Source organism: Pseudophryne corroboree, chromosome 1, assembly GCF_028390025.1.
Source record: "Pseudophryne corroboree isolate aPseCor3 chromosome 1, aPseCor3.hap2, whole genome shotgun sequence".
NCBI classification, from domain to species: Eukaryota; Metazoa; Chordata; class Amphibia; order Anura; family Myobatrachidae; genus Pseudophryne; species Pseudophryne corroboree.
In genome coordinates this window covers 1,112,021,818-1,112,047,817 of record NC_086444.1, presented here as the reverse complement: position 1 = coordinate 1,112,047,817, position 26,000 = coordinate 1,112,021,818, and the positions used below count along the sequence as shown (strand labels likewise).

Genomic DNA, 26,000 nt, shown 5'->3' with positions numbered 1-26,000 from the left:
TTCTAAGCAGACTATTGCTAGTTGGATGTGTAATACAATTCAGCTTGCACATTCTGTGGCAGGCCTGCCACAGCCAAAATATGTAAATGCCCATTCCACAAGGAAGGTTGGCTCATCTTGGGCGGCTGCCCGAGGGGTCTCGGCTTTACAACTTTGCCGAGCAGCTACTTGGTCAGGGGCAAACACGTTTGCTAAATTCTACAAATTTGATACCCTGGCTAAGGAGGACCTGGAGTTCTCTCATTCGGTGCTGCAGAGTCATCCGCACTCTCCCGCCCGTTTGGGAGCTTTGGTATAATCCCCATGGTCCTTTCAGGAACCCCAGCATCCACTAGGACGATAGAGAAAATAAGAATTTACTTACCGATAATTCTATTTCTCGGAGTCCGTAGTGGATGCTGGGCGCCCATCCCAAGTGCGGATTATCTGCAATACTTGTACATAGTTACAAAAATCGGGTTATTATTGTTGTGAGCCATCTTTTCAGAGGCTCCGCTGTTATCATACTGTTAACTGGGTTTAGATCACAAGTTGTACGGTGTGATTGGTGTGGCTGGTATGAGTCTTACCCGGGATTCAAAATTCCTCCCTTATTGTGTACGCTCGTCCGGGCACAGTACCTAACTGGCTTGGAGGAGGGTCATAGGGGGAGGAGCCAGTGCACACCACCTGATCGGAAAGCTTTACTTTTGTGCCCTGTCTCCTGCGGAGCCGCTATTCCCCATGGTCCTTTCAGGAACCCCAGCATCCACTACGGACTCCGAGAAATAGAATTATCGGTAAGTAAATTCTTATTATTACTTGAACAGAATTATTATATTATGAAAGCAATTCTGTAAAAAAAGTTTTAATGGAAATACACACTGCACATAAATTAATCATCAGATATAGCAATGCAATTTATTCTGCATTACGGAATGGAAACCCCTGCCCGCGTTACAATATTCATTGCGATTGGTTCGGCTACAGTGGGATTACCTGTCTGCAGAGGGCACCCCAGGTAGCATATGAGCCTGCAGCATAGGCTTCCAGTCAATCATTATTAAATTGTAATGCCGCCAGGGTGTTCAATCTCCTTCATTCTCCTTTCATTACTAAAACAAATTTCACTACTTATATTCATGATTTTTTTTATTTTAGAGCAACGTAGCAGTTTCAGAATTGAATACACTATAGCTTACTGTAATACAGAATCTTAAACGCAATGCTTTACATGTGCATATGAGAATTGTGATTTTTTTTTTTAATAACCTTGATTTCGTATAACATCACAACATTATGAAGGGCTAAATCAGTAACAAAGATTTTGCTTATTAACCATATTTATTAAGCTATGTTTCATTTATCAAATAGTAAAGAGGTTCCCAATCTCAGTCCTCAGGGCATCTTAACAGTCCAAGTTTTAAAGCTATCCATGCATGAGAACAGGTGGCTTAATTAGTACCGCAGTAAAATTGCTTTTACTGTCTGTGCTCAAGCATGGATATCCTTAAAACCTGAGGGTAAATTTACTAAGATGGGAGTTCTATTTAAGATGGGATGTTGCCCATAGCAACCAATCAGATTTTACTACTCATTTATCTAGCACCTTCTAGAAGATAATACCTGGAATCTGATTTGTTGCTATGGGCAACATCCCAACCTAAATATAACTCCCATCTTAGTAAATGTACCACCTGGTCTTTTAGGGTGCCTTGAGGGCCAAGTTTTGGGACCACTGAAATAGTTTAGTTTTATGTGAAATAAAATTACCGAAAATGTAAGGTTTACAGTACCTGACACTATCATCACGTTCTAAAATGACGTGTCACCTAGAGAAAATTTACTACAGTAAATTGTAGCTCATTGTATTTGTAGGTTATGTGTCAATGGGTTGACAGTCAAAAGGTCAACACCAAATTGTCAACATGCACAAGGTCAACATGATGAAAAGGTCAACATGGAAATAGTCGACACTAGAAAAGTTCGACATGAGTTTATTTTTGGTGTAAAATTATACCTTTCAGCATGTGGAACCCTAATAAGTGTACCACACCCCCTCGCATGGCAAGCAAACTACGGGCAAGGTAACTATTCTCAATCGTAGTCCACGTGGATGATAAAGTATAAAAAAGTTGAAAAAAGGAAAAAAAAAACTCAGATCGACCTTTTCATGTGTCGACCAATGTCATGATGACCACTTGAGTCTGTTAACATTTTAACCATGTTGACCAAATCCATTTAGACCATTTGGTGTTGACTGTTATCCTTCTGACGGTTGTCCTATGAACCAGATACCATATTTAGGGTGTTATTCAGGTGAGTGCCACGAAGTAGCCCTTCCTGATTGGCTGAAGGGACCTTCTGTGACAGCAGTCACGTGGGGTCCCGGCATTCGTGGAAAGGGGTCCCATGTGTAAACATGGGACCCCTTTCAGTCCGTTTGGTCCGGGTGTTCGTTTTGTTGTTTTGCCAAGTACGAGGATTATTTTAAAAGATCCGGACACTGGATTGAGGTGAGTATAATTTTTTTCACAGGTACCCCGGATTCTTCAGTGACGAGGGGGGCGTGGCAGTCGGCGGGTCAACATAGGTAAGTATGTGTGTGTCGGCAGGTGTGAAATAAAGTTTTACTTTCACGGTGTGTCTCCTGTTTTTATTTGGGTATTTTTTTACCAGTAGAACTACAGGTACCAGCGGGCCCGTTTTTCTCCCGCATGCTGGTACTTGTGGTTCTCCAAGTACCAGCTTGCGGGGGGAGGCTTGCTGGGACTTGTAGTACTACTGGAAAAAACAATATTCTTTCAAACTTCTCAAGGCTATCAGCCCCCCATCCACAGCCCTTGGATGGGGGGGACAGCCTCGGGCTTCACCCCTGGCCCTTGGGTGGCTGGGGGGGGACCCCTTGATTGAAGGGGTCCCCACTCCTCCAGGGTACCCCGGCCAGGGGTGACTAGTTGGGTATTTAATGCCACGGCTGCAGGGCGCTGTATAAAAGTGACCCCCGGCTGTGGCATTATCTGTCCAGCTAGTGGAGCCCGATGCTGGTGTAAAAAATACTGGGGACCCCTATGCTTTTTGTCCCCCATATTTTTTGCACCAGCACCAGGCGCAGAGCCCGGTGCTGGTTTTAAAAATACGGGGGATCCCCTGTAATTTTTACCCCCGGATTTTTAGAACCAGGACCGGCTTGAAGAGCCCGAGGCTGGTTATGCTTTGGAGGGGGGACCCCACGCAATTTTTTTCCGGGTTTTTTTCCCGTTTTTTCCCGTTTTTAAAAAATCGGATCAAAATCCGTCAAATCGGCCGTTTTTCGACAGCGGGACTGTCTAATCCGTTTTTTTATTGATTATGGTAAATTTCGGCACCCACTTGCTGGAATTTGATGGTCGAATTGTGTCGAATTAAAAAACGGGCGAAAAATTGCCGCGATTCGCCGCTAATTGCATATACCCAATAACATGTGCAGAGAGAGTTAGATTTGGGTGGGGTGTGTTCAATCTGCAATCTAATTTGCAGTGTAAAAATAAAGCAGCCAGTATTTCCCCTTGCACAGAAACAAAATAACCCACCCAAATCTAACTCTTTCTGCACATGTTATATCTGCCTCCCCTGCAGTGCACATGGTTTTTCCCAATTGCTAACAAAAATCCTGCTGCGATCAACTTGGAATTACCCCCTAAGGATGGGATGTACTAATCTGAGAAAAGTGATAATTTCACTGTGATAAAGTACCAGCCAATCAGCTCCTAACTGCCATATCACAGGCTGGGTTGAAAAATTACAGTTAGGGGGTGATTGGCTGGTACTTTATCACAGTGAAATTATCACTTTTATAAGTTTAGTACATCCCGTCCTATGGAACAGAATAAATAGATATTAGATTGGGGTCAGCTGTGCTTCATCCAAGTAATGGCGATCAGACAATGTTTGTATACTTATTAGCTATCTGCTGAATACCAGAAGCAACTAATTGTGTAAATGCTTCCTTACTTTCCAAGCAGAATGGTAATGGTAATATAAGACCTCATTTATTTATAATGGGTACACTGTGTGTGGTGTACATGGGCCCCGTGGTCCAGAGGGGCCCACAACACACACCCTGCACCCATTTTTTCAATACTTACCATCCGGAGTCCCACATCGCAGCAGCAGCGCTGCAGAAATCACTGGGAAAATGGCTTGGTGCCCATTTTTCCTTTATTTCATGCATGTGCTATAGGAAAATCACTAGGAAAATGGCCACCGTGCCATTTTCCCGGAGACCTGCACATGCGCACTAGACTCTGGTACAGATCCCCTTGTGACCCTAGCGAGCAGAGTCAAGAACTCTGCTGGCTAGAGAGGAGGGGGCCCAGAAGGAGACTGACCATGGGCCTCCTCACCTCTGTAAGAACTACATATTGTGAGATTCATTTAAGAACTGCATACAAAGATCCCGATCCTGAGTCACACTGAGCTTTGTATGCAGCAACATTTGGAATGCAGATGCTATGTTAAAGGACTGCTAATGCAACTATATGCATGTCTTCATGCACACAGATTACGCCTCCCCAATGGTGACACCATGGTCGGCCTCATTGCAGTTCCCCGCAGACATCTTCTGCCCCCAGAGACAAGTGCCTGCACTATTGAACACAGGTGGTCATTCTGAGTTGTTCGCTCACTGCCGATTTTCGCAGTGCAGCAATCAAGTGAAAAAACTGCAAAAATGCGCATGCGCATGGTACGCAGCGTGCATGCGCTAAGTACTTTCACACAAAACTTTGTAGATTTACACAAGCTCAAGCGACGTTTTTTCAATGCTCGAGTGATCGTAGTGTGATTGACAGGAAGTGGGTGTTTCTACGTGGAAACTGGCCGTTTTCAGGGAGTGTGCTAAAAAACGCAGGCGTGCCAGGCAAAAACACAGGAGTGGCTGGCCGAACGCAGGGCGTGTTTGTGACGTCAAACCAGGAACTAAACGACTGAGGTGATCGCAGTCTAGGAGTAGGTCTGGAGCTACTCAGAAACTGCAGGGAATTATTTAGTAGCAGTTCTGCTAATCTTTCGTTCGCTATTCTGCTAAGCTAAGATACACTCCCAGAGGGCGGCAGCCTAGCATTTGCAATGCTGCTAAAAGCAGCTAGCGAGCGAACAACTCGGAATGAGGGCCACAATTAGAGAAGAAGCAAGACTCTTTTTGGGTGCACTCTTGAGAAACATTACAATGCTAGGAATATGGTAGAAATTTATAAAACATATTTTTAATAGATTCAGTAAAAAATCCTGGGCATCCAAAATATGGGACAAACAAACATGTAAATCTAAAAAAGCTTTGGTATACAGATAACATCCTATTTGTATGTAAAGGGCAAGAAGCTCCAAAAATATATAGAGACCAAATCCACTACACCTATAAATGTCAAAAAATTAGACCAAACTGGTCAATAATATGGACTCACATGAAAAACATAATTTAAATGAACACAGTAAACTTGTGCCAGATGTAATAACTGAGACCAAATGGCAAACAGTGAAAATCAGTACAGAAGAAAGTGAAACATAATGATTCTGCTGTCGGTGTTAGGCATGGAGTTTTCGGGATGGGGAAGTAATTCTACTACACTTGGTATTCCCAAATGGTCTCCCATAAGGTACTGACCAAGCCCAACACTGTTTAGCTTCCAAGATCAGACGGTATTGGGGGTATACAGTGTGGTATGATAGTAGAAAGTTGGAAATGCAACTGCTCCTTGGATCACTGATGAGAGATCATTCAGAAAAAGAATATAATAGGAAAAAGTAAGAAGAAACAAACTATGGATCTGCAGCCAATGTTAGGCAGAAGTAACAACACCTCCGGATCACTGGTGAGAGTCCAAGAATAGGAGAAAAAGAGATTATATGTGACAATAAAGATAATTCCAGAGAAGGAGTGTAACAAAGAAATATCTTATAAGATAACAGACTGTGTGCCAATGCATGGGCTGCTTAATCAGTTCAGACAATATAGGTAGTAAACACCTGCATGTACTAATGCACACATGAATATCTTGGCTAAAGAATAATTATCAAAATCTTACTGAGTGTGTGAGTGCGGTGATCCGACACAAAATTGAGAACAAATAGCAAGTAAAAAATAGAACAGTGCCAGCCAGATATTAAAAAGATAAAGCTTAACCTTGTGGAAAAGTGATGAAAACTAAATGGATCCTAAATATAGATAATATAAGTGCATTCCTGTACCATATATCCAGTGGCGGAACTAGCGAGCAGTGGGCCCAGGTGCGACAAAATGCTTTGCCCCCCCTCATCCCGTCCAAGTCCACCCCCTCACCCCTGGAGAGGATCTGGTGAGGGGGACCTGCTCATGGCCAGGGAAATGGATACCTAGCAACAGTGCCGTAACTAGACATTTTAGCGCTGTGAGCAGGAAACGGCATTGGAGCCCCACCCCTCCATGTAAAACAGGGGCAGTGCGCACCGTAGGCACGCGCAAAAAATATAGGGCCGTGGCTTCATATAACAGTGCACAGTAGACTCCATTATTCAAATTATGCCGCACAGTAGCACCACTACACCAGGTAGAGCCCCTTTTACACATTACGGCGGACAGATTCCCCTTTTTACACATTACAGCAGACTGTCCCCCTTTTTACACATTACGGCAGTTAGAGTCCCCTTTTTTACACATTACGGCAGACAGTCCCCCTTTTTACACATTACGGCAGACAGCGTCCCCATTTTACACATTAAGACAGACAGACAGAATAGATTGATAGATAGATAGATAGATAGATAGATAGATAGATAGATAGAAAGAATAGATTATACTTACTGTATCCGCTGGCAGTCAGGCTCCTCGGTGCAGGCAGTCACTGTCAGGCAGCCGCAGATCCCGGGCAGGGGAGAAGAAGGAGGAGGGAGGTGGAGGAGGGAGCCACAGCAGCGCAGTGTAATTGGTGGAGGCGCTACTGCTGCTGTCCCTCTCCTTTCACATAGGCTGCCCGCTGCCGCTGTGATGGGGCAAGCACATCCCAGCATTCACAGTGGCGGAGGACAGCCTATACCTCTTCCACCTCCCTGCTCCTTCTTCTCCCCTGCCCCCCCGTGGCCGCTGCATGCATGCTGCTCCTCTCCTCGGTGGGCGGCGGTGGCCTGCAGCACACAGCGGCATGTCAGTTTGACTCATTACATGCCGCGCTGGCTTTGGTCCCCTTGACAGTGGCGGGCCCCAGTGCAAGGCACCGCTTGCACTGGCAGTAGTTCCGCCACTGCATATATCCTAATTAGCAAGGATCTCAGAAATATAGAATTAACAGTTCCCCTAATGATAGGGATGTAAAAATACTGTGTATATAATCCCGCCGATACCCTGTCAGTTGAATCACTGGCCAATGGAACGATCTCACCAAGAGGTCTTTGCTAGCAGTAAACCTTCCTGTGGGGGATCAAACGTCGTGACTCCGGAGTCAGGTGCAGTAAGTGAACGGAAGACCGGTTTCGCTCACGCCGGGGCTTGATCATGACCCAGAAGTGATCCAGAAGGAGATTGCGGAGAGGCAGCTGATAACCTGAGAGATGACAGAGGGGGACAGATCAGGAGAGGAGAGGTAGAGTTGTGTGTCATCAGCATAGAGGTGGTATTGAAGGTCAAAGGAGTTAATGAGCTCACCCAGGGAAGAGGTGTACAGGGAGAACAGGAGGGGGCCTGGGAGAGAACCCTGAGGGACACCAACAGGAAGGATGGAAGGGTGTGTGGTGGTGCCAGAGGCAGACACAGCGAAGGAACAGTTTGTGAGGTAAGAAGAAAACCAGTCAAGGACAGTGCTAGAGATGCCAGCATTTTGGACTGTGCAGAGGAGGAGAGGATGATCCATGGTGTCAATACCTCCAAGGGTGACACCTGGGTGCAGCCCACACCCCCATCCGCCCTTGTGATGCCTGTGTACCTCCCCACAGTTTTTTAATTTGCTTACACAGCCGTCATCCCAAATGACTCAGAACAGGAAGCAACTCTGGCTACATGTCCACATTAGTCCTAGTAAATGGTCCTCTTCTGTACAAATGCCCACTTGACACCCTAAAATGCCCATTCCATGCATGAGGAGAAACTGCCAACATCCATCCAAATCATAGTGGCCTGAGATGTGTATGTCTGCTACAGAGTATATGCAGCATGCTGACATGCACTATCTGCCGACGTATACAGAGCTGTGTGTGACTGAAAATCAGGCACAAACTGTACAGTTTTATATCTCTAGAATGTTGATATAGTATATATTTTGTAAATGATAAATTACCATGTGTCCGTTAGTGTAATAATAACTGTTGACTGTGAGGTCTATTTACTAAGCCAAGGAGAGATATAAAATGGAGTGTTATAAAGGAGCCAATCAGCTCCTAACTGCCATGTTACAGGCTGTGCTTGAAACATGACAGTTAGGATCTGTTTGGCCGGTACTTTATCTCTCTCCACGTTCTCTCTCTGCAAGGAGTGGTAAATAAACCTCTCAATATTTTTTGCTTTGTCTGACATCCACTTAGAAATAATGTAAGTCTCCACATCTGTATCATGGGATCTCAGATAACACCCGCAAAGGGGTATGAATTATTAGGCATTCTGTAAAGTGAGAAAGCACTCATTTATGGACCATTTTGTACTGGGGCGAGTGGTATAACTCCCATTTTTATTTGTTGTTGGTTAGCTGACATCATGATGAGCCTCGTGCTTTAGTCTCCACTATAATTTACTTACCTTTTCAGTTTAATTTGATTTCTCCAAATTTTAGTTATGAACCTGTTTTAAGAAACAATTCTCCCCAGGTCTTCTTGTCTTTATTCTACTATTGTTATATCAACAAAGCATTGTGGCTATTTAGCAACAGTCAAACAGAGAAGACTTGGAGATATTTTCTGCATTCAGCAAAGTAACGCTGAATTCCGCAGTCCTTATTTGCAGAATGCACTGCAATCTGGAGCAATTTAGTAGGCTTAAAAAGCTTTGCTGGGGTAGCCACTTATCAGATGTGCTGTCCCGACAGTACAGTACTGTAGTTGACTGATAAATTGCTCTATTCATTAATCTGTTACTGTTGTAAACAGCACCGGTAACACAAGATATTTATTGGGCACAAAATGTGATTGATGATACTGTTAATAGGCCTCTCAATTTAATAGGGACCCTAATAATTTCAGCTCAAAGGTTAAATAAAATCTGCGACAGCAATATTAAAAGTACATTCAGTTGGTTCCTTAAAGAGTGTATAATCCTATATAATAAAAGACTAACATTGCTCATCACCTCTAAGGGGGGAATTCAAGTGTTTTGCATGCCAGCGGCCACTAGATGGCGCTCAACTGAGCAATCCAGGAGTTGTTCCATTCGAGTGCACACAGCCGCCGGCGCTGACATTGCTGTTCTGTAATTTTGACAGGCTGCAAACTAATAACTTTGTAATTACAGTATGATCTATATGATTCTGCATATTTTGTGGCACCGTATACATAAACGATAATAATAATCTACCATCAGAACTCACTGATTATAAACTGTGATTGTAGAAATGTTTAGTAAATAGTTATCAAAGCAAAAAAAGTACAAGTAATCTTGCACCTGGACAAACCATGTTGCACTACAAATACTGTTCATTTCTTTTTTTGTTTTTCTTTTGGCAAACAGGGAAAATATTGGCTGATTTTGCATGTGCTAGGCATAAATACTGGACAACTTTATCTGTGCACTACACTTTATATTTGCATTTGGACAGGCCCTCTCAGATCTAAATCCCCTTTCACATTTGAAATCTGCCCTACCAGCATTGCAACATGGTTTTACCAAGCTGCAAAGTTAATCTGGGTACACACGGGTCGATATATCATTCATTGGGCGGTATTCAATTCTTTTCACTCCCTTCCACACCTGTTCTGTTTCTGCTGACGGGCATGGTATAATAATTTCAGCTCGCTACCTCTGCGGTAGTGGGGTCACCCAACCCATTATGCAGCTAAACCTGATTAATATGGGCGCGATATGCACAGTAACGAGGATCACTTTAGAAAGGAAATTGGGCGTGATAAATCATTTGAATACCGCCCATTATATCAACATTTGATATATCGCAAGCGGATCGGTGGGTGTGTACATTCAATATGTCAGTGAACGACGTTGCTATATCTGCATGTCCAGCCGCATGTATGGGTTATCCAACGACCACCTGAATACTGGCTGTATGGGCCACCGACACTAATGGTCAATTGGCGAGTGTGTATAGCTTACCTAATCGGCCTCTCAGTTGGCATGTCAGCGGGTCATCAGATACATCTTTGCAGTGTGTACCCAGCCTAACTAGCTTTTTTCTGTTCCCAACTCAAAATCAGCTCCTATATTGTATAGTGATAATAATAAGCAATTGCAATTTTCTATGTCTATTTCTATGTTTTAAAAAATTTAATTGTAAATGTATCTATCTTTTTAAAGGTATCTCTGTTGCAAAACAGAAGAAGCACAAATGGAGTGGTTAATTAGTATTCTCAATGCACAGGTAAAGTAATGCTAGATGGATCAGTGCATAAACATATTTCAGTCATTTTAAAGACACACATTTTTCTTTCTAGATATATTATACCAGCCATAAACCTGATATTGAAGAGACACAAATCAAACTGTTAGGAATGATTTTATGATTTGGGCATTAAAGCATCATGCATAAAATTTGGGTAGAATTCAATCATGACCAATAAAATTTATATCCAGGCATAGGAATACTAATTAGGTATTCGTGCAAAGTTACAGTAATTTAAATTCTGATGTCTGGGGGAATAAAATATAAAACATTATAGATACACAGTACTTAGGAAGAAATATAAATTGTTTGATTTGTTTTGTATGTTTTTCTTCAAGTTTTCATATTAGACCATTCTGTTCTTGGAATATTATTTCTCTATCTTATTATCAATTTGTGTATTTCCAGGTATATCAATGAAAATGTCTTATGGTAATCATGTGTACAGTTAATGACACAAAACATTTTACAATCACTAGCACTTTGAAAATATTTCAGCAAGTTGTTTTTTTTATTTCGAGTATTTATTTATTTTTGTTACAAAAAAATGGAAATTTGAAGTACTGTATATTATACAAGTAATCTGGGCCCCAAAGAAAGGTAGAAGTCCAGTTTAAGAAGAATGTTTACAGAGTACTATTTATTTATTTTTTTTGGGGGGGGGGGGGTTATAAAATGATTTTACATTCCTATATCACGATTATTGCATTGGTACGATGAGGCCATGATTTTGCCACAAACATATTTTTATTATCCCTTGTTTTCTTAAATTGCAGAAATCTTTTTCTGCTTTTCTTCTTTTACATTTTGTTTTATTTTCTTCCATGCAGACACTAAACAATTATTTATCAATACTTTTACAATTTTATATGATTTCCTTTATGATCATTATTTAAAACCGACTTCTTGTAAGTTACTTATGGAACAGGTTTGAGGTACTGTATGTTCTGCATTAACAAACTGAGGTAGTGTAAAAAAAAATAACAGTGCAAAAATGTTCTTGGGGTGTCAGGATATCAGGCCCTTTCTGAGGGAAAGTCTCCTTTCTTCCTGACCCTCAGATCCATAAGATCTCTGAGACAACAAGGATCCTCAAGCTCCCCCTTCACTGCAAGGCTACAATGTTCCCTGTTCTCCTCCACCACCACCCAGAAATTTAGCCCTTTCAGAATAGAGGTCTGTAGGCTCTCATTTTCTGGAAGATTAGGTAGGATCTTTATTATTATGATATTATCTGAAGCCATCCCCAGGGTTAGGATTAGGGCAGTGGAAGCTAGATGATGCGCTAAAAGTCATTAAGTATATCTAAAGAAAAAAAGTGCCATGAGGGTAACAGATTTTGGCTGGAATTATTAAAATTTTTAGTTTTAGGACAAAAAGGCAATGGAAAAGAATAAACGTGTGGTCACAAAAATGTAGTGTACTTGGGCAAAGTGTTTTGTTGTGCATGATTATATTAGGACATCCTTGGCAGGGCAGAAACTAGAATTTTTGTCAACCGGGGCAAGGCAGTAATTTGTCCCTCTCCTCTTGTCTCTAAATCAGTCTGTGTTCCAATCTTCCCGTACCACTGCAGCAGCCTGTGTCTCCCCCTACATCTCTGCAGCAGCATCATGTGTTTGTATTACCCCTCCCCCTACCAGCATTTTCCTTGATCTTCTCCTTGCTGCTCCTTAAGGTAGCGGCAGGCGGCCCCTCACACTGTTCTTCAACACAGAGCCCGGTCACAGTCACCACACATCAGCTAAAGATGGTTTAGGGGAGCTCTGACTGGGGTACCCCTGGGAGATGGGTGCCTGGGGTACTTGCCCCCTGTGTCCCCCTTAATCTGGCCCTGGCCTACCTTCTGAAGCCTACCCCCCCATGGCATGCTTCCAACTCATCATAGGTTTCCTGCTTTTTGTCTCTGACCATCTCAACACCCCCTCAGTTGTAGCCCTGTTCTTGGCATTACACTCTTGTGAGTGGCCTTTATGTCTTGAATCTAAGAATATTTCCTGCCCAGCTAGAAGACTATGGCAACATTCTCAACTTATCAACTATGCAATTATCACTCCTAAGTGATTTACATAAACCCCCATTTTGCTAATACTGTATATAGTCACGCAGTATCTCAAAGTTTTACACTTCTGGCCCTCCATCCATGCAAGTAAGATAGCCTGTCCATGATAAAGATTGGTTCCCAAACCCTTCTAGGACAAAAACCCCATAATCTTACCCAAGCAGCCAAAAGGTTGATAAAAGAAGTATTGTATAATCATTCAGTATGAGGGTCAAAAACACAATACATACCAGGAATATACCAGGAATATGTTCCCTGACTCCCCATAAGGACCCTTAAAAACTCAATATTTTCCAAGTCCATATCTGCTACAATGCTATGGGTGATACATTACCCTATGTGTTAAGATACCTATGATTCAGCAGTATAGGGTGGCATCTAACTCTGTGGACCTTCCAAATATCAGCTTCAAACCAGAGCACTAAGTGAAGATATATCACATGCATTGTAAACCCTACTATAAAGATGCACATCTACACTTGATCTAAGCCTAAATGCAGATAAATAATCAGTATGAATGTTGCACTTCAACTTACAGCTACAGTAGCTCACTATTAGGTAAAAATCAAGCTACAGTATCAACATCAAGCTATCAATAACACAGCTGACACCAATGGAATGTTCTGACCTTCCAATGTTTAACTGATCAGTTAGTTATATGGGAATATTTTTGTAAAATGTATTTAAATTATAGGGTTTAGTTTTATGGGGGAGTGGGAAAATGAAATTTTTTGACAATAGTGATATTTTGTCCCATGAACTCTTAAAATAGTTTACAGTAAGAGGATTTGTTTCCCACAAACTGTATATCCATATTCTTGACTTATACAGCATTTGAAGGGTGTATACGTTCTTGTGTACTGTTCCAGGAGCTAGGCACTTGCATTTCCTGCTATAGGCAGGCAAAAACCCTAATTATTCTAAGGGACATGCACTCATTGTGTTGTCCTAGTATGACACTTACAGCATATAGTTTATTTTTACAAAGGATTTTGGCCACAATTCATTTAGTGTTAGATTCAGCTACAAATGGATGCTCTTGGGCACTAAATGTAACTCTATAATATAGGGCCTGATGCTGATTGGGTGCACCCACCCCCTATCTATATGCTTAGTTTAATCATCATCATCATCATCATCATCATCATCATCATCATCATCATCATCAGGATGCACCTGCACTAACCTATACTTAACTTAAATCATAGCATTGACACAGGCTTATTAATAGAGTTTGGGATGAAATCCCGGCGCCTTGGATCCCAGATGTTAAAATACTGACACCGGGATCCCAGCGGCTAGAATGCCCGGCAGCGGGGCAAGTGCTAGAAAGCCCCTTGCGGGGCTATCCCTGGCGCGCAGCTGTCAGTATTCACAGCGCTCGAGATCCTGGCGTCGGTATTCTGACCACCGGGATCCCGACTGGCCGAATATTTTAATGCTTTTAATGCTTTTAATCCTCAAAGTACACCAACAGCGCAGAGTTCAGTGGTAAACAGGCATCAGCACACACCGTTAAATAAAAATAAGAGAGGTACTAATAAATCACCTGTACTCAAGCATAGATATTACTAAAAGCTGGACTGTTAGTGTGCCTCGAGGACAGAGGTTGATAATGCCTGCTATAAAGCTTGTAATTCATATCTCTTATTGTGATGTGATTGAAATGAATATGATTGCCACACTTGTACTGGCGTCCAGAGTACATTCAAGTCACAGTATGATCCAGAAACTTGCATACGTACAAATCGGCATCAGGACTATACTATTTACTGTAATCCCCTCCACTTTTCTATTTCTTGTAGAATACTATAGGAAAACCTGTACTGTACATTTACTTTGATATGATGCAGAAATGAACTTGTCATTTCGTGTTCATTTTATCAAAGTTACAGTATCCTGCAAAATATTTTGAGAGGAATGTCAGTATTGTTTGGCCAATGAACATTCAGTGGAGACATAAAATTCCAGGCTCCAAAAAAGCTCAGTAATAGTTTAAAGAGGTTATGTAATAGATTCCAAGTTTACAGGTTTTCAGTAAGTTCACCACTGAATTTAAAGCACAAGTCAGTTACTGCATAAGGCCGGTTTTGCCTTATAACAGATTGCCACTTTAAATCTAGCAGGGAATTCACTCAATTCCTGCATATATTCCTTCAATTTTGGAACCTATACATATATAACCCCATAAGTGTTTGACTACAGATGCACAAAGGTAGATGCTGTAATGTTAAAATATGAATCATCACATCTATTAGCTTACAATATATTTTGAAAACGAATAAATGTATATAACCAATAGCTCCTTTCTTTCAAGGAGCATGAAAATTAAACCCATTATTTGAACAATTGTCTCACCTCCATCTTTTGACTATTTAATGATTTTTTTTATTTGTTTGATAAAATTTACAGTTGTGGAAAATGTTGACGCTTTATACTGTATCTCAACACCAGTGCTGGATTAAACCCTGTGAAAGGGCCCTAGGCAGTTGAAATCTCGGGGCCCGCTCGCAAATTATCTGCTATTACATATTTCATTTAACCAACCAACAATTATAATAAACACATTTTATTACACAAAACAAACATTAACAATTATTTATATTATTAAACAAATTAAGATATGTTATTAAGCAAAAATTATTATTAGTTAAAGTTTTCATTTCTTTGAGTTGATAAATTTTTTTCTATCTTTTGAAAACAATTTTAGATAGCTTGGTGGTTATTTTCTTTCAAGAACAAATACAGGTTGAGTATCCCATATCCATATATTCCGAAATACGGAATATTCCGAAATACGGACTTTTTTGAGTGAGAGTGAGATAGTGAAACCTTTGTTTTCTGATGCCTCAATGTACACAAACTTTGCTTAATAATACACAAAGTTATTAAAAATATTGTATTAAATGACCTTCAGGCTGTGTGTATAAGGTGTATATGAAACATAAATGAATTGTGTGAATGTAAACACACTTTGTTTAATGCACAAAGTTATAAAAAATATTGGCTAAAATGACCTTCAGGCTGTGTGTATAAGATGTATATGTAACATAAATGCTTTCTGTGCTTAGATTTAGGTCCCATCACCATGATATCTCACTATGGTATGCAATTATTCCAAAATACGGAAAAATCCCATATCCAAAGTACCTCTGGTCCCAAGCATTTTGGATAAGGGAGACTCAACCTGTAAATGTTTTTTTGATCCATTGTTGCAGGGCACCTAAAAGGCGTGGGGCCCATAGTGCTTATTTGGTAATCTGGAACTGCTCAACATAATAATGTGAAATTACTACATTGCTAATTGCTAAACCAAAGAAATTAATGAACCATCTGAATTTTTTAAATTCATTTCTATGTTTCTCGGACTATAGAGTGCTCCACAACTCCACCACTCCTAATCCCCCAAGGGGTACCTTGCTCTGGTGCCCTCCACTGGGGACAGCACATCAATATGTATAGAAAATAAAAAGAGGCGGTACTCAGAGACTTGCATATTGGGGATAAAAAAAAGTGTATTCTAAAATCAATGTTTCAGAGACGTGTTACCCTTAATCAAACAAATATATGTATACTCACCCATAAGACCTCCCGTGGGAGCTCGCCATGGCCACACCGTCTGCTCCCTTTGGACCGTCCAGCTCTGGTTTTCGGCACTCACTTCCAGCAGATGTGATGTCATCGGAACAAGGAAAACACGGGCATTGGGATACTGTAAACAAAAAAATAATCTCTGTAAAGTGCTGTGGAATATGTGTCTGCTATATAAATAACTGGTAATAAATAATAAATAAATAAAAATATAACCATGGTAACAAAGGTGCAGAGTGCTAATACAACAATACAATAATATTATTATCTATAAACATCATTGCCCAAAGAATAAAAGTATGCACAATAAGAGTGGCAAAATGATACTAATTAAATGAGTGCTGCACAAACATGAGAAAATAAATGTAAAAAATCTAAATATTAACACAGCAATTCCCAACAGGAATAGGAGGGACAACTACTAATGTACAACTAACACAACTAATGTATTAGAAGGACAAGAAATAAACCCTGTCCCATACATACTACATAAAGTGGGACTAGCCCTATTACCCTATAATAGGGTGTTTTATTAACCCATAAAAGGATGTCAAAACATCCTATTATGGGTTAATAACAGACAAACACCCAAGGTTAATAAAAAACAATGTAGCAAATGATAACATGTTCTGAAAAACTATACAAAATGTAATAGACCCAGTGATTCATTTATGATTTGGGGGCACAAGGTTTCAAGCTTAGGAAATCCATCTGATTCAAGCTGTAGCAGCTTCTTACCCCTATTGTCCCCTCATGGAGATATCGCACATGATCAGTGATCTTGTATTTTAACATGGCCATAATGTGGCCAGACTCAATAAAATGCCGGGCCACCGGCCGATCACTGTTGCCCGTTTGGAGAGCTGTGCAGATGGCCAGACCGTGTTGCTTATATAATATCACCCGCATGGCTATTTGATTACATAAATAGCAAATTTGGAACCATACATGTGGAGCCAATTGATTTTGAACTTTTCCCAGAATATGGGTGCACAATTACATCCCCTGTAGATAAATATATCTACTAATTTGCTATTTGCAGATGGAGCCATGCTAATTGCTAGAATGGAAGTGACCCGGTGTGACTAGGTGGATGGATCGCCTCGTCAAGCTGGGTGTGCTTATGTGCGATGGAGCCACACTAGATGAGTGCAGCTCCATCTGTTTGTCATCAAGTGGCCATGCGGGTTATATTATGTTGGCAGTACGGATGGTGTAATGGCAGTACAGATGGTGTAATAGTTAGAATTACTGTCTCACAGCACTACGGTCATGGGTTCCATTTCCACCATGGCACTAACTGTGTGGAGTTTGTATAGTCTCCCCGTACTTTCGTGGGTTTCTTCTGGGCACTCCGGTTTCCTCCCACAATCCAAAAATATACTGGTAAGTTAATTGGCTCCCAAAAAACGTAACCCTAGCATGAATGTGTGATACATGTGGTAGGGAATATAGATTGTAAGCTCCACTGGGGCAGGGACTGATGTGAATGGCCAGATATTCTCTGAAAAGGGCTGCGGAATATTTATGCACTATATAAATAACTGGTAATCCTCCTAATAATAATAATAATAATAAATAACCGCATGTCATGGACCCTAGGCACCTGAAGCATCCATTCTTGCGAGATAAAACATGTCTCTGTGTCTATTCAGGAACCCTGTTACTGTATATCTGTTGTTATCACAATGTCTCTGACGTTCCTCCCCTAGTGCGGCTGCGCATGATACTGAAATCATTAAGGGCACTTAAATCTGGGTCAGTGGTAATAATGGGCCAGAGTTCCTTGGCCTTCTTACTAGTGATAACACTAGTAGTATTAAACTCATTGGCCCAGGGTAACACTGCACCCTGTGCCTTTTTCTTGGTCATTTCAAGTATATCACATCTATTTCTAGCCAGTCTTTTGCGATCTTAAGCTCACCTAGCTCACCTAGTGATCTTTAGCGCACCTGAGGGTAGCCTTAAAGCTAGAAACTTCTGTAACATGAGGTCTGACTGTTCCTAAGTCTCATCACAGTCGCTGGTGACCCTGTACACCCGGAGAGACTGAGAGTAGGGCAGACCTTTGATGGTAGAAACAGGGTGAAAGCTGTTATTGAGGAGTAACATGTTCCGATCCATAGTTTTGTTATCTAAACACATATTCAGCTTACCCTGATCAACACTGATGAGAATACTGAATCTAAAAAACAGATTTCAGTAGCAGTGCTAGTAAGAGACAATTTCATAGGACTCTGGGGCAGATTTATTAACCTGGGGAAGGTATTAGGAAGTGATAAAGCAGTGATAGGTGCAAGGTGATAACGCACCAGCCAATCAGCTCCTAATTGTCAATTTACATATCAGAGCTGATTGGCTGGTGCATTTATCACCTTGCGCTTATCACTGGTTTATCACTTCCTTATGCCTTCTCCAGGTTTATACATCTGCTCCTCAGTGAGTGATTCTGAGTGGCCACTAATTCATCAAGTTGTTGTTTTTGATCCTGTCAAAAGATAAGCAGGTTATCTATGTACCGTTAGTACAAGAAAATACAATGTGCCACCTTTTCATTTTAAAAAACAGAGAATGTTCAACAACCCACATGTAACTTTTGGCAAAGGATGAGTCCACAGCTGAGCCCATGGTACAACCCATCCTCTGTCTGTAATATCTGACATTGAAATGAAGTAATTGTGGCTGAAAGTGACCTCCAACAGCTTCAATGTAAACTTAATATCAGGTCCCCGATACTGCACGTTGCCCATAATCAATTGTTTAACAGATTGTAAACCTGCTTTATTGGGGCTACAAGTGTATAATCTTTCTTCATCCAATGTGGCAAGCAAAGTGTCACTAGGTATCTGATCAATGGTAGACATCCTCTTTAGTAACATATTGGATTCCTTTAAGTGGTAAAAGTTCTCTGTACTGCAAGAATGTGTCTAAATATATAGCCAATAGTTCACATAAATGATGAGTCTGTCTGGGAGTCTCTGTGCATCCTTGTGAATTTTAGCTATAATGTAAAAAAGGGGCACAATGGGGTGTTCAGTGAATAAAAAATGTATGTGAACTTGTCACAGATGACACTGCTTGTTGTAATAACCCATAAGGTTCTTTCTTATAGCTTTCAGTGGGATCACCATCAAAGGGGCTGTAAGTGTCAGAATCATTTAATAGGTGATAGCATTCAGTAATATGGTCAGAGGTGTTCTGTATCACTATCGCCCCACCCTTATCAGCCCCATGTTGATGTCTTGTCTTTTCCCAAAGGCAGAAAGGGCCAGACTTTCTTCTCTGGATAGATTGTCATCAATTGGACTGTTTTGTTTAAAGTCATAGGTCTCAAGAAGTCTGTGATAGCATTGGAGGACATGGGGTCAAACTGTGAACCGGGCCACAATTTTTGTATCCTGGGAGGGGTTGTTTCACAGGTGGTCAATGATGGATTTTTGTCATCTATTACAGAATCTTAAGCAGTTTATTATCATCAGCAAGTAGTAATCTAGGCAGGGATTTAATGTTAATTATCTCATCCCTCATACTGTACAAATGAACACAAATTACAGTACAGTATCATGAAAAGTTGAATATAAGTTGTGTGCACTTTAACATATGAATTTTTTTTTTATCAGACCAAAGTAACTACGGCTCATTAAACTTTTGCATTAAAAAAAAATGAATTTGCTACCCTCAAAATTGTTGCTCTCTGAGACAGCTCCCCATGTTATCCCAGTTTGCCCTCACTTATGGCAGTGTTTTCACCTTGTGGACAAATGCATGCATGACTCTCTAAAGGATGTTACTGGATTTCTTTGAATAATTATGCACTTTTTTTATTAGAGATAGGCCATTTGTGTCACGATCCGGGTATCTGGACGCCATTTCTTACCCATCAGATGCCTCCTTAGGCTGGCTCAGCGCTCCAGGACCGGATCCCATCTGTTATCCTGATGTGTACATTCCTGTATCCTCTCCTGTCACTCTGGGACGCTGTCACAGTAAACGCCATATTACACCTGGCATGGCGTCTCCCGCGGCCTCCGCCGCCGTCCCTGAACTTCTGCATGCAGAGTGTCTGAGTGGCGATTACGTCAGCCGCGGCCTCCGCTGTGTCCGCGTGGTTGGATGTGCATCTGTCAGCCTGGCGCCTCCTGTCTCCGGTGGCCGGCGCCGCCATTACTGTTTTCATTACCACATGGATTACAAACCAAACTTCCCTCCAAGTGTCTGCATGGGCGCAGCCATCTTGGATTCTGTCAGCTGATCATTTCCACCAATCTGTTCTCAGTATTGATAATCTGCATAATTGCCTAGCCAATCCCTTCCTTGCTGCAGGTATAAATACACTGTGCCTGAGCAAGGAAGGCGTCAGTGCTTTGGTTGTCAAACCTAGTTCCTGTTTGTCTCTCTCCTGTGATTGTCTTCCAGGTTCCAGCTCCTGTCTCAAGACTTCCACCATAGAGACCCGCACCAGCATTCCACCTGCGGTGTAGCCTGACTCTCCAATCCATTGTGGATTCATCTGTTTCCAGCTACAACTTTACCTGCTTCCAGCTCAGCTTCCAGCAGAGTACAGCTTCCCTTAAAGGGCCGGTGTCCTTTCTACACTTTACCACTCTCCACCGGTATTATTATTTCTCCGCTCTCAAGTTCTACATTTCAGTTCATATTTCATCGCTCCCAAGTTCATTTATTATTTAACTGGTTCCAGCCAGTATCCACTCCGTGCTAACAACAGTCTGGTTCCAGCCAGTATCCACAGCAGCTGTTTTATCTTCAGCAACCCAGCTTTTCCTGGAACACCAGCTGGCACAATCCTGGGTTATCTCCATTGCTACAGTCGGGCCTGGTAAGGACTTTCCATCTAGAAGATCATAAGAACTATCTCACACTACCAGTGCCCTGTGGCTCCTGCCATCCTGTAGTACCCAGGAACTGTATTTATTCTTTGCTGACTTTTACGTTTTCTTTTACTGCTGCTGTGTTGCGGAGTTGTCATAATAAACATCATTGACTTTTATCCAAGTTGTCGTGGTCACGCCTTCGGGCAGTTATTATTCATGTTACTTACATGTCCAGGGGTCTGATACAACCTCCCAGGTTCCGGTACATCTCAGCCCCTACAACTGAGGCTGCCTCCCGTCAGCTCAGGCCCTCAGTTGTGACAGTAAGCACTGACCTAATGAATCCAGCCGGAGACCAGGATCAAGCGGCCAGGCCGATGCAAGAACTGGCAGCCCGACTAGAACATCAGGAGGCTGCACAGGGCCACATCATCCGCTGTCTCCAGGATCTCTCTACTCGGCTGGATGGGATTCAGACAACTCTCCGTGGATCAGGCGCGTCTGGTCCGTCAACCACAGTGACTCCAGCTATAACCCCACCCACCTTACCCATTTCTGCTCCACGTCTTCATCTTCCAACGCCAGCAAAATTTGACGGATCTCCAAGATTCTGCAGGGGATTTCTCAACCAGTGTGAGATTCAGTTTGAGCTACAACCTGGCAATTTTCCCAGTGACCGTACAAAAATTGCCTACATTATTTCTCTTCTCAGTGGCTCAGCCCTTGATTGGGCATCACCGTTATGGGAGAGGTCCGACACCCTGCTATCTTCCTACACTGCCTTCGTGTCAACATTCAGGCGCATCTTCGACGAGCCAGGCCGGGTAACCTCAGCTTCATCCGAGATTCTCCGTTTACGCCAGGGGTCATGTACTGTAGGACAATATCTGATACAGTTCCAGATCCTGGCATCCGAACTGGCATGGAACGACGAGGCCCTGTATGCTGCATTCTGGCATGGCTTATCTGAGCGTATTAAAGATGAGTTAGCTACCAGAGACTTACCTTCTAAGTTAGATGAGCTAATCTCACTCTGCACGAAAGTTGATTTACGTTTCAGAGAGAGAGCAACTGAGCGTGGAAGATCATCTGCTCCAAAATCTTCTGCTCCTCCTCCTCGTCAACTGTCACCATCTAAAGATGAGCCCATGCAACTTGGCCGTTCCCGTTTAACTCCTGCTGAGCGCCGAAGACGTCTCTCCGAGTTTCTCTGTCTCTATTGTGCAGCTCCGTCTCACACCATTAATGCCTGTCCCAAACGTCCGGGAAACTCCAAATCCTAGCTCGCCAAGGAGAGGGCCGGCTAGGAGTAATGATCTCCTCTCCATCTCCTCAAGATTGTAATCTCCCAGTCTCGCTTCAAGTTGCTCAACGTTATCGGAACGTCATTGCCCTCCTTGATTCCGGAGCAGCTGGGAACTTTATTACCGAAGCCTATGTTAAACGGTGGTCCCTACCCACCGAGAGACTTCCTTCGTCCATTTCTTTAACTGCCGTGGATGGCAGCAAAATTTTTGATGCAGTTATTTCTTTAAGGACTCTACCAGTTCGTCTGAGAGTGGGAGTTCTTCATTCCGAACTTATTTCTTTTTTAGTGATTCCAAGAGCCACACATCCTGTGGTCCTGGGCCTTCCATGGCTCCGTCTTCACAATCCTACAATTGATTGGACGACTACGCAAATCCTGGCATGGGGTTCCTCCTGTGCTGAGACATGTTTGTTTAAAGTATTGCCTGTCTGTTCTTCCTCCCCCAGGTCGTCTGATGTTCCACCTCCTCCATATCAAGATTTCACGGATGTGTTCAGTAAAGCTTCTGCTGATATCCTTCCTCCTCATAGAGAATGGGACTGTCCGATTGATCTCGTTCCAGGGAAGGTTCCACCTCGAGGCCGAACTTATCCGTTGTCTCTGCCTGAGACGCATTCTATGGAGGAATATATTAAAGAGAACCTAGCAAAGGGGTTCATTCGACCTTCTTCTTCTCCAGCCGGCGCAGGCTTCTTTTTTGTAAAAAAGAAAGATGGTGGTCTGCGGCCGTGTATCGACTACAGAGGTTTGAACGACATTACCATCAAGAACGTTTATCCTTTACCCCTAATTACTGAGCTCTTTGACAGAGTTAGCGGAGCTACCATCTTTACAAAGCTGGACTTGCGAGGTGCATACAATCTCATCCTGATCCGTGAGGGTGACGAGTGGAAGACCGCCTTTAACACCCGTGACGGACATTATGAGTACCTCGTCATGCCCTTCGGATTGAGCAATGCTCCAGCTGTCTTCCAGCATTTTGTCAATGAGATCTTCAGAGACATTCTATACCGTCATGTCGTGGTCTATCTAGACGATATCCTCATTTTTGCCAACGATTTAGAGGAACATCGTTTTTGGGTTAAAGAGGTTCTGTCCCGTCTCCGTGTCAATCATCTCTATTGCAAATTAGAAAAATGCGTCTTTGAAGTCAAGTCCATTCCGTTTCTAGGGTACATTGTGTCCGGTTCCGGACTAGAGATGGATCCTGAGAAACTACAAGCAATCCAAAATTGGCCGGTACCCTTAACCCTCAAAGGGGTCCAGAGGTTCTTAGGGTTCGCCAACTATTACCGAAAGTTTATACGAGACTTTTCCACCATTGTGGCGCCTATTACTGCTTTCACTAAGAAGGGTGCTAACCCGTCCAAGTGGTCTGAAGAAGCCATGCAAGCATTTCATCTTTTAAAACAAAGGTTCATCTCTGCGCCTGTTCTGAAACAGCCTGACATCGACTCTCCTTTCATCTTAGAGGTGGATGCCTCCTCTGTTGGAGTAGGAGCGGTGTTATCTCAGAGGGCTAAAGATGGCCATTTACACCCTTGCAGTTTCTTCTCCCGGAAGTTCTCCCCAGCTGAGCGCAACTATGCCATTGGCGACCAGGAGTTGCTAGCCATCAAGCTCGCTCTAGAAGAGTGGAGGTATCTGTTGGAGGGAGCTTCTCATTCAATCACCATACTTACAGACCACAAGAACCTTTTATACCTGAAGGGCGCACAATGTCTCAAACCTCGTCAGGCCAGATGGGCACTTTTCTTTTCCAGGTTCGACTTTAAACTCCAGTTCTGTCCGGGCTCTCAGAATCGCAAGGCCGATGCCCTTTCCCGCTCATGGGAGCAAGAAAATGAGTCAGAGTCTTCAGATAAGCATCCTATTATAAATCCGTTGGCATTCTCCACGGTAGGGATGGACTCTACGCCCCCATCAGGGAAAAGTTTTGTGAAGCCGATACTAAGGAAGAAGCTCATGCATTGGGCCCATGCTTCCCGTTTTGCCGGACATACAGGTATCCAAAAAACCCTGGAGTTTATCTCTAGGTCCTATTGGTGGCCAACTCTGAAAAAGGACGTCTTGGAGTTTATTGCATCTTGCCCAAAGTGTGCCCAACATAAAGTATCCCGCCAGTCGCCTGCGGGGCAACTGGTTCCACTATCCGTTCCCCGTCGACCATGGACCCACTTGTCGATGGATTTCATTACAGACTTACCCATGTGCAACAAGTTCAATACCATCTGGGTGGTAGTTGACCGGTTCACCAAGATGGCACACTTCATTCCTCTCACCGGTCTTCCGTCAGCTTCCAAGTTGGCTCAAGTATTCATACAAGAGATCTTCCGACTCCACGGTCTTCCAGAAGAAATTATCTCAGATCGAGGAGTTCAATTCACAGCCAAATTCTGGCGAAGTTTATGTCAAGTCCTCCAAGTCAAGCTAAAGTTTTCCACGGCTTACCATCCTCAGACCAATGGTCAAACCGAGAGGGTGAATCAGGACTTGGAGGCCTTCCTCCGCATCTATGTGTCCTCCTCTCAAGATGACTGGGTTCAATTACTTCCCTGGGCCGAGTTCTGTCATAACAACCAGTATCATTCTTCATCTGCTTCAACACCATTCTTCACTAACTTTGGATTCCACCCTAAAGTCCCTGAGTTCCAACCGCTTCCAGCAACTTCTGTTCCCGCAGTGGATATCACCTTGCATCAGTTTGCCAATATCTGGAAGAGCGTACGATCAGCTCTGCTCAAGGCATCGTTCAGGTACAAGAAGTTTGCGGATAAGAAGCGTCGAGCAGTTCCTGCTCTCAAGATGGGTGATCGGGTATGGTTATCCACGAAGAATTTGAGGTTAAGAGTTCCCAGTATGAAGTTTGCACCTCGCTATATCGGTCCTTTCAAGATTGAACAAGTCATCAATCCTGTTGCTTACAGACTCCAGTTGCCTCCCTTCTTAAAAATACCCAGGACATTCCATGTTTCCCTGTTGAAACCGCTGATCTTGAATCGGTTTCATTCCTCACTTCCTCCAACTCCGAAAGTCCAAACTCAACGAGGCGTTGAGTATGAAGTGGCCAAGATCCTGGACTCACGTCACCGTTACGGTCAACTACAATATCTTATTGACTGGAAGGGTTATGGTCCTGAGGAACGTTCATGGACCAATGCTTCTGATGTCCATGCTCCTGCCTTGGTCCGGAGATTCCATTCCAAGTTTCCTCAAAAGCCAAAGAAGTGTCCTGGGGCCACTCCTAAAGGGGGGGTGCTGTCACGATCCGGGTATCTGGACGCCATTTCTTACCCATCAGATGCCTCCTAAGGCTGGCTCAGCGCTCCAGGACCGGATCCCATCTGTTATCCTGATGTGTACATTCCTGTATCCTCTCCTGTCACTCTGGGACGCTGTCACAGTAAACGCCATATTACACCTGGCATGGCGTCTCCCGCGGCCTCCGCCGCCGTCCCTGAACTTCTGCATGCAGAGTGTCTGAGTGGCGATTACGTCAGCCGCGGCCTCCGCTGTGTCCGCGTGGTTGGATGTGCATCTGTCAGCCTGGCGCCTCCTGTCTCCGGTGGCCGGCGCCGCCATTACTGTTTTCATTACCACATGGATTACAAACCAAACTTCCCTCCAAGTGTCTGCATGGGCGCAGCCATCTTGGATTCTGTCAGCTGATCATTTCCACC

General features: G+C 42.9%; 1 protein-coding gene and 1 pseudogene across 3 annotated transcripts in view; one reads left to right on the top strand and one right to left on the bottom strand.

Annotated features, from left to right (window-relative positions):
• Positions 1–26,000, top strand: part of ARAP2 (ArfGAP with RhoGAP domain, ankyrin repeat and PH domain 2) — a 575,623-nt gene that overhangs the window by 530,539 nt on the left and 19,084 nt on the right. For all 3 annotated transcript variants that reach the window (XM_063922313.1, XM_063922304.1, XM_063922322.1), the window contains one exon: positions 10,442–10,505. In XM_063922313.1, coding sequence (XP_063778383.1) covers positions 10,442–10,505 — 64 coding nt within the window. Of the gene's footprint in view, positions 1–10,441; positions 10,506–26,000 lie in introns of those variants that run through there.
• LOC134932965 (5S ribosomal RNA) lies at positions 5,576–5,693 on the bottom strand (annotated as a pseudogene).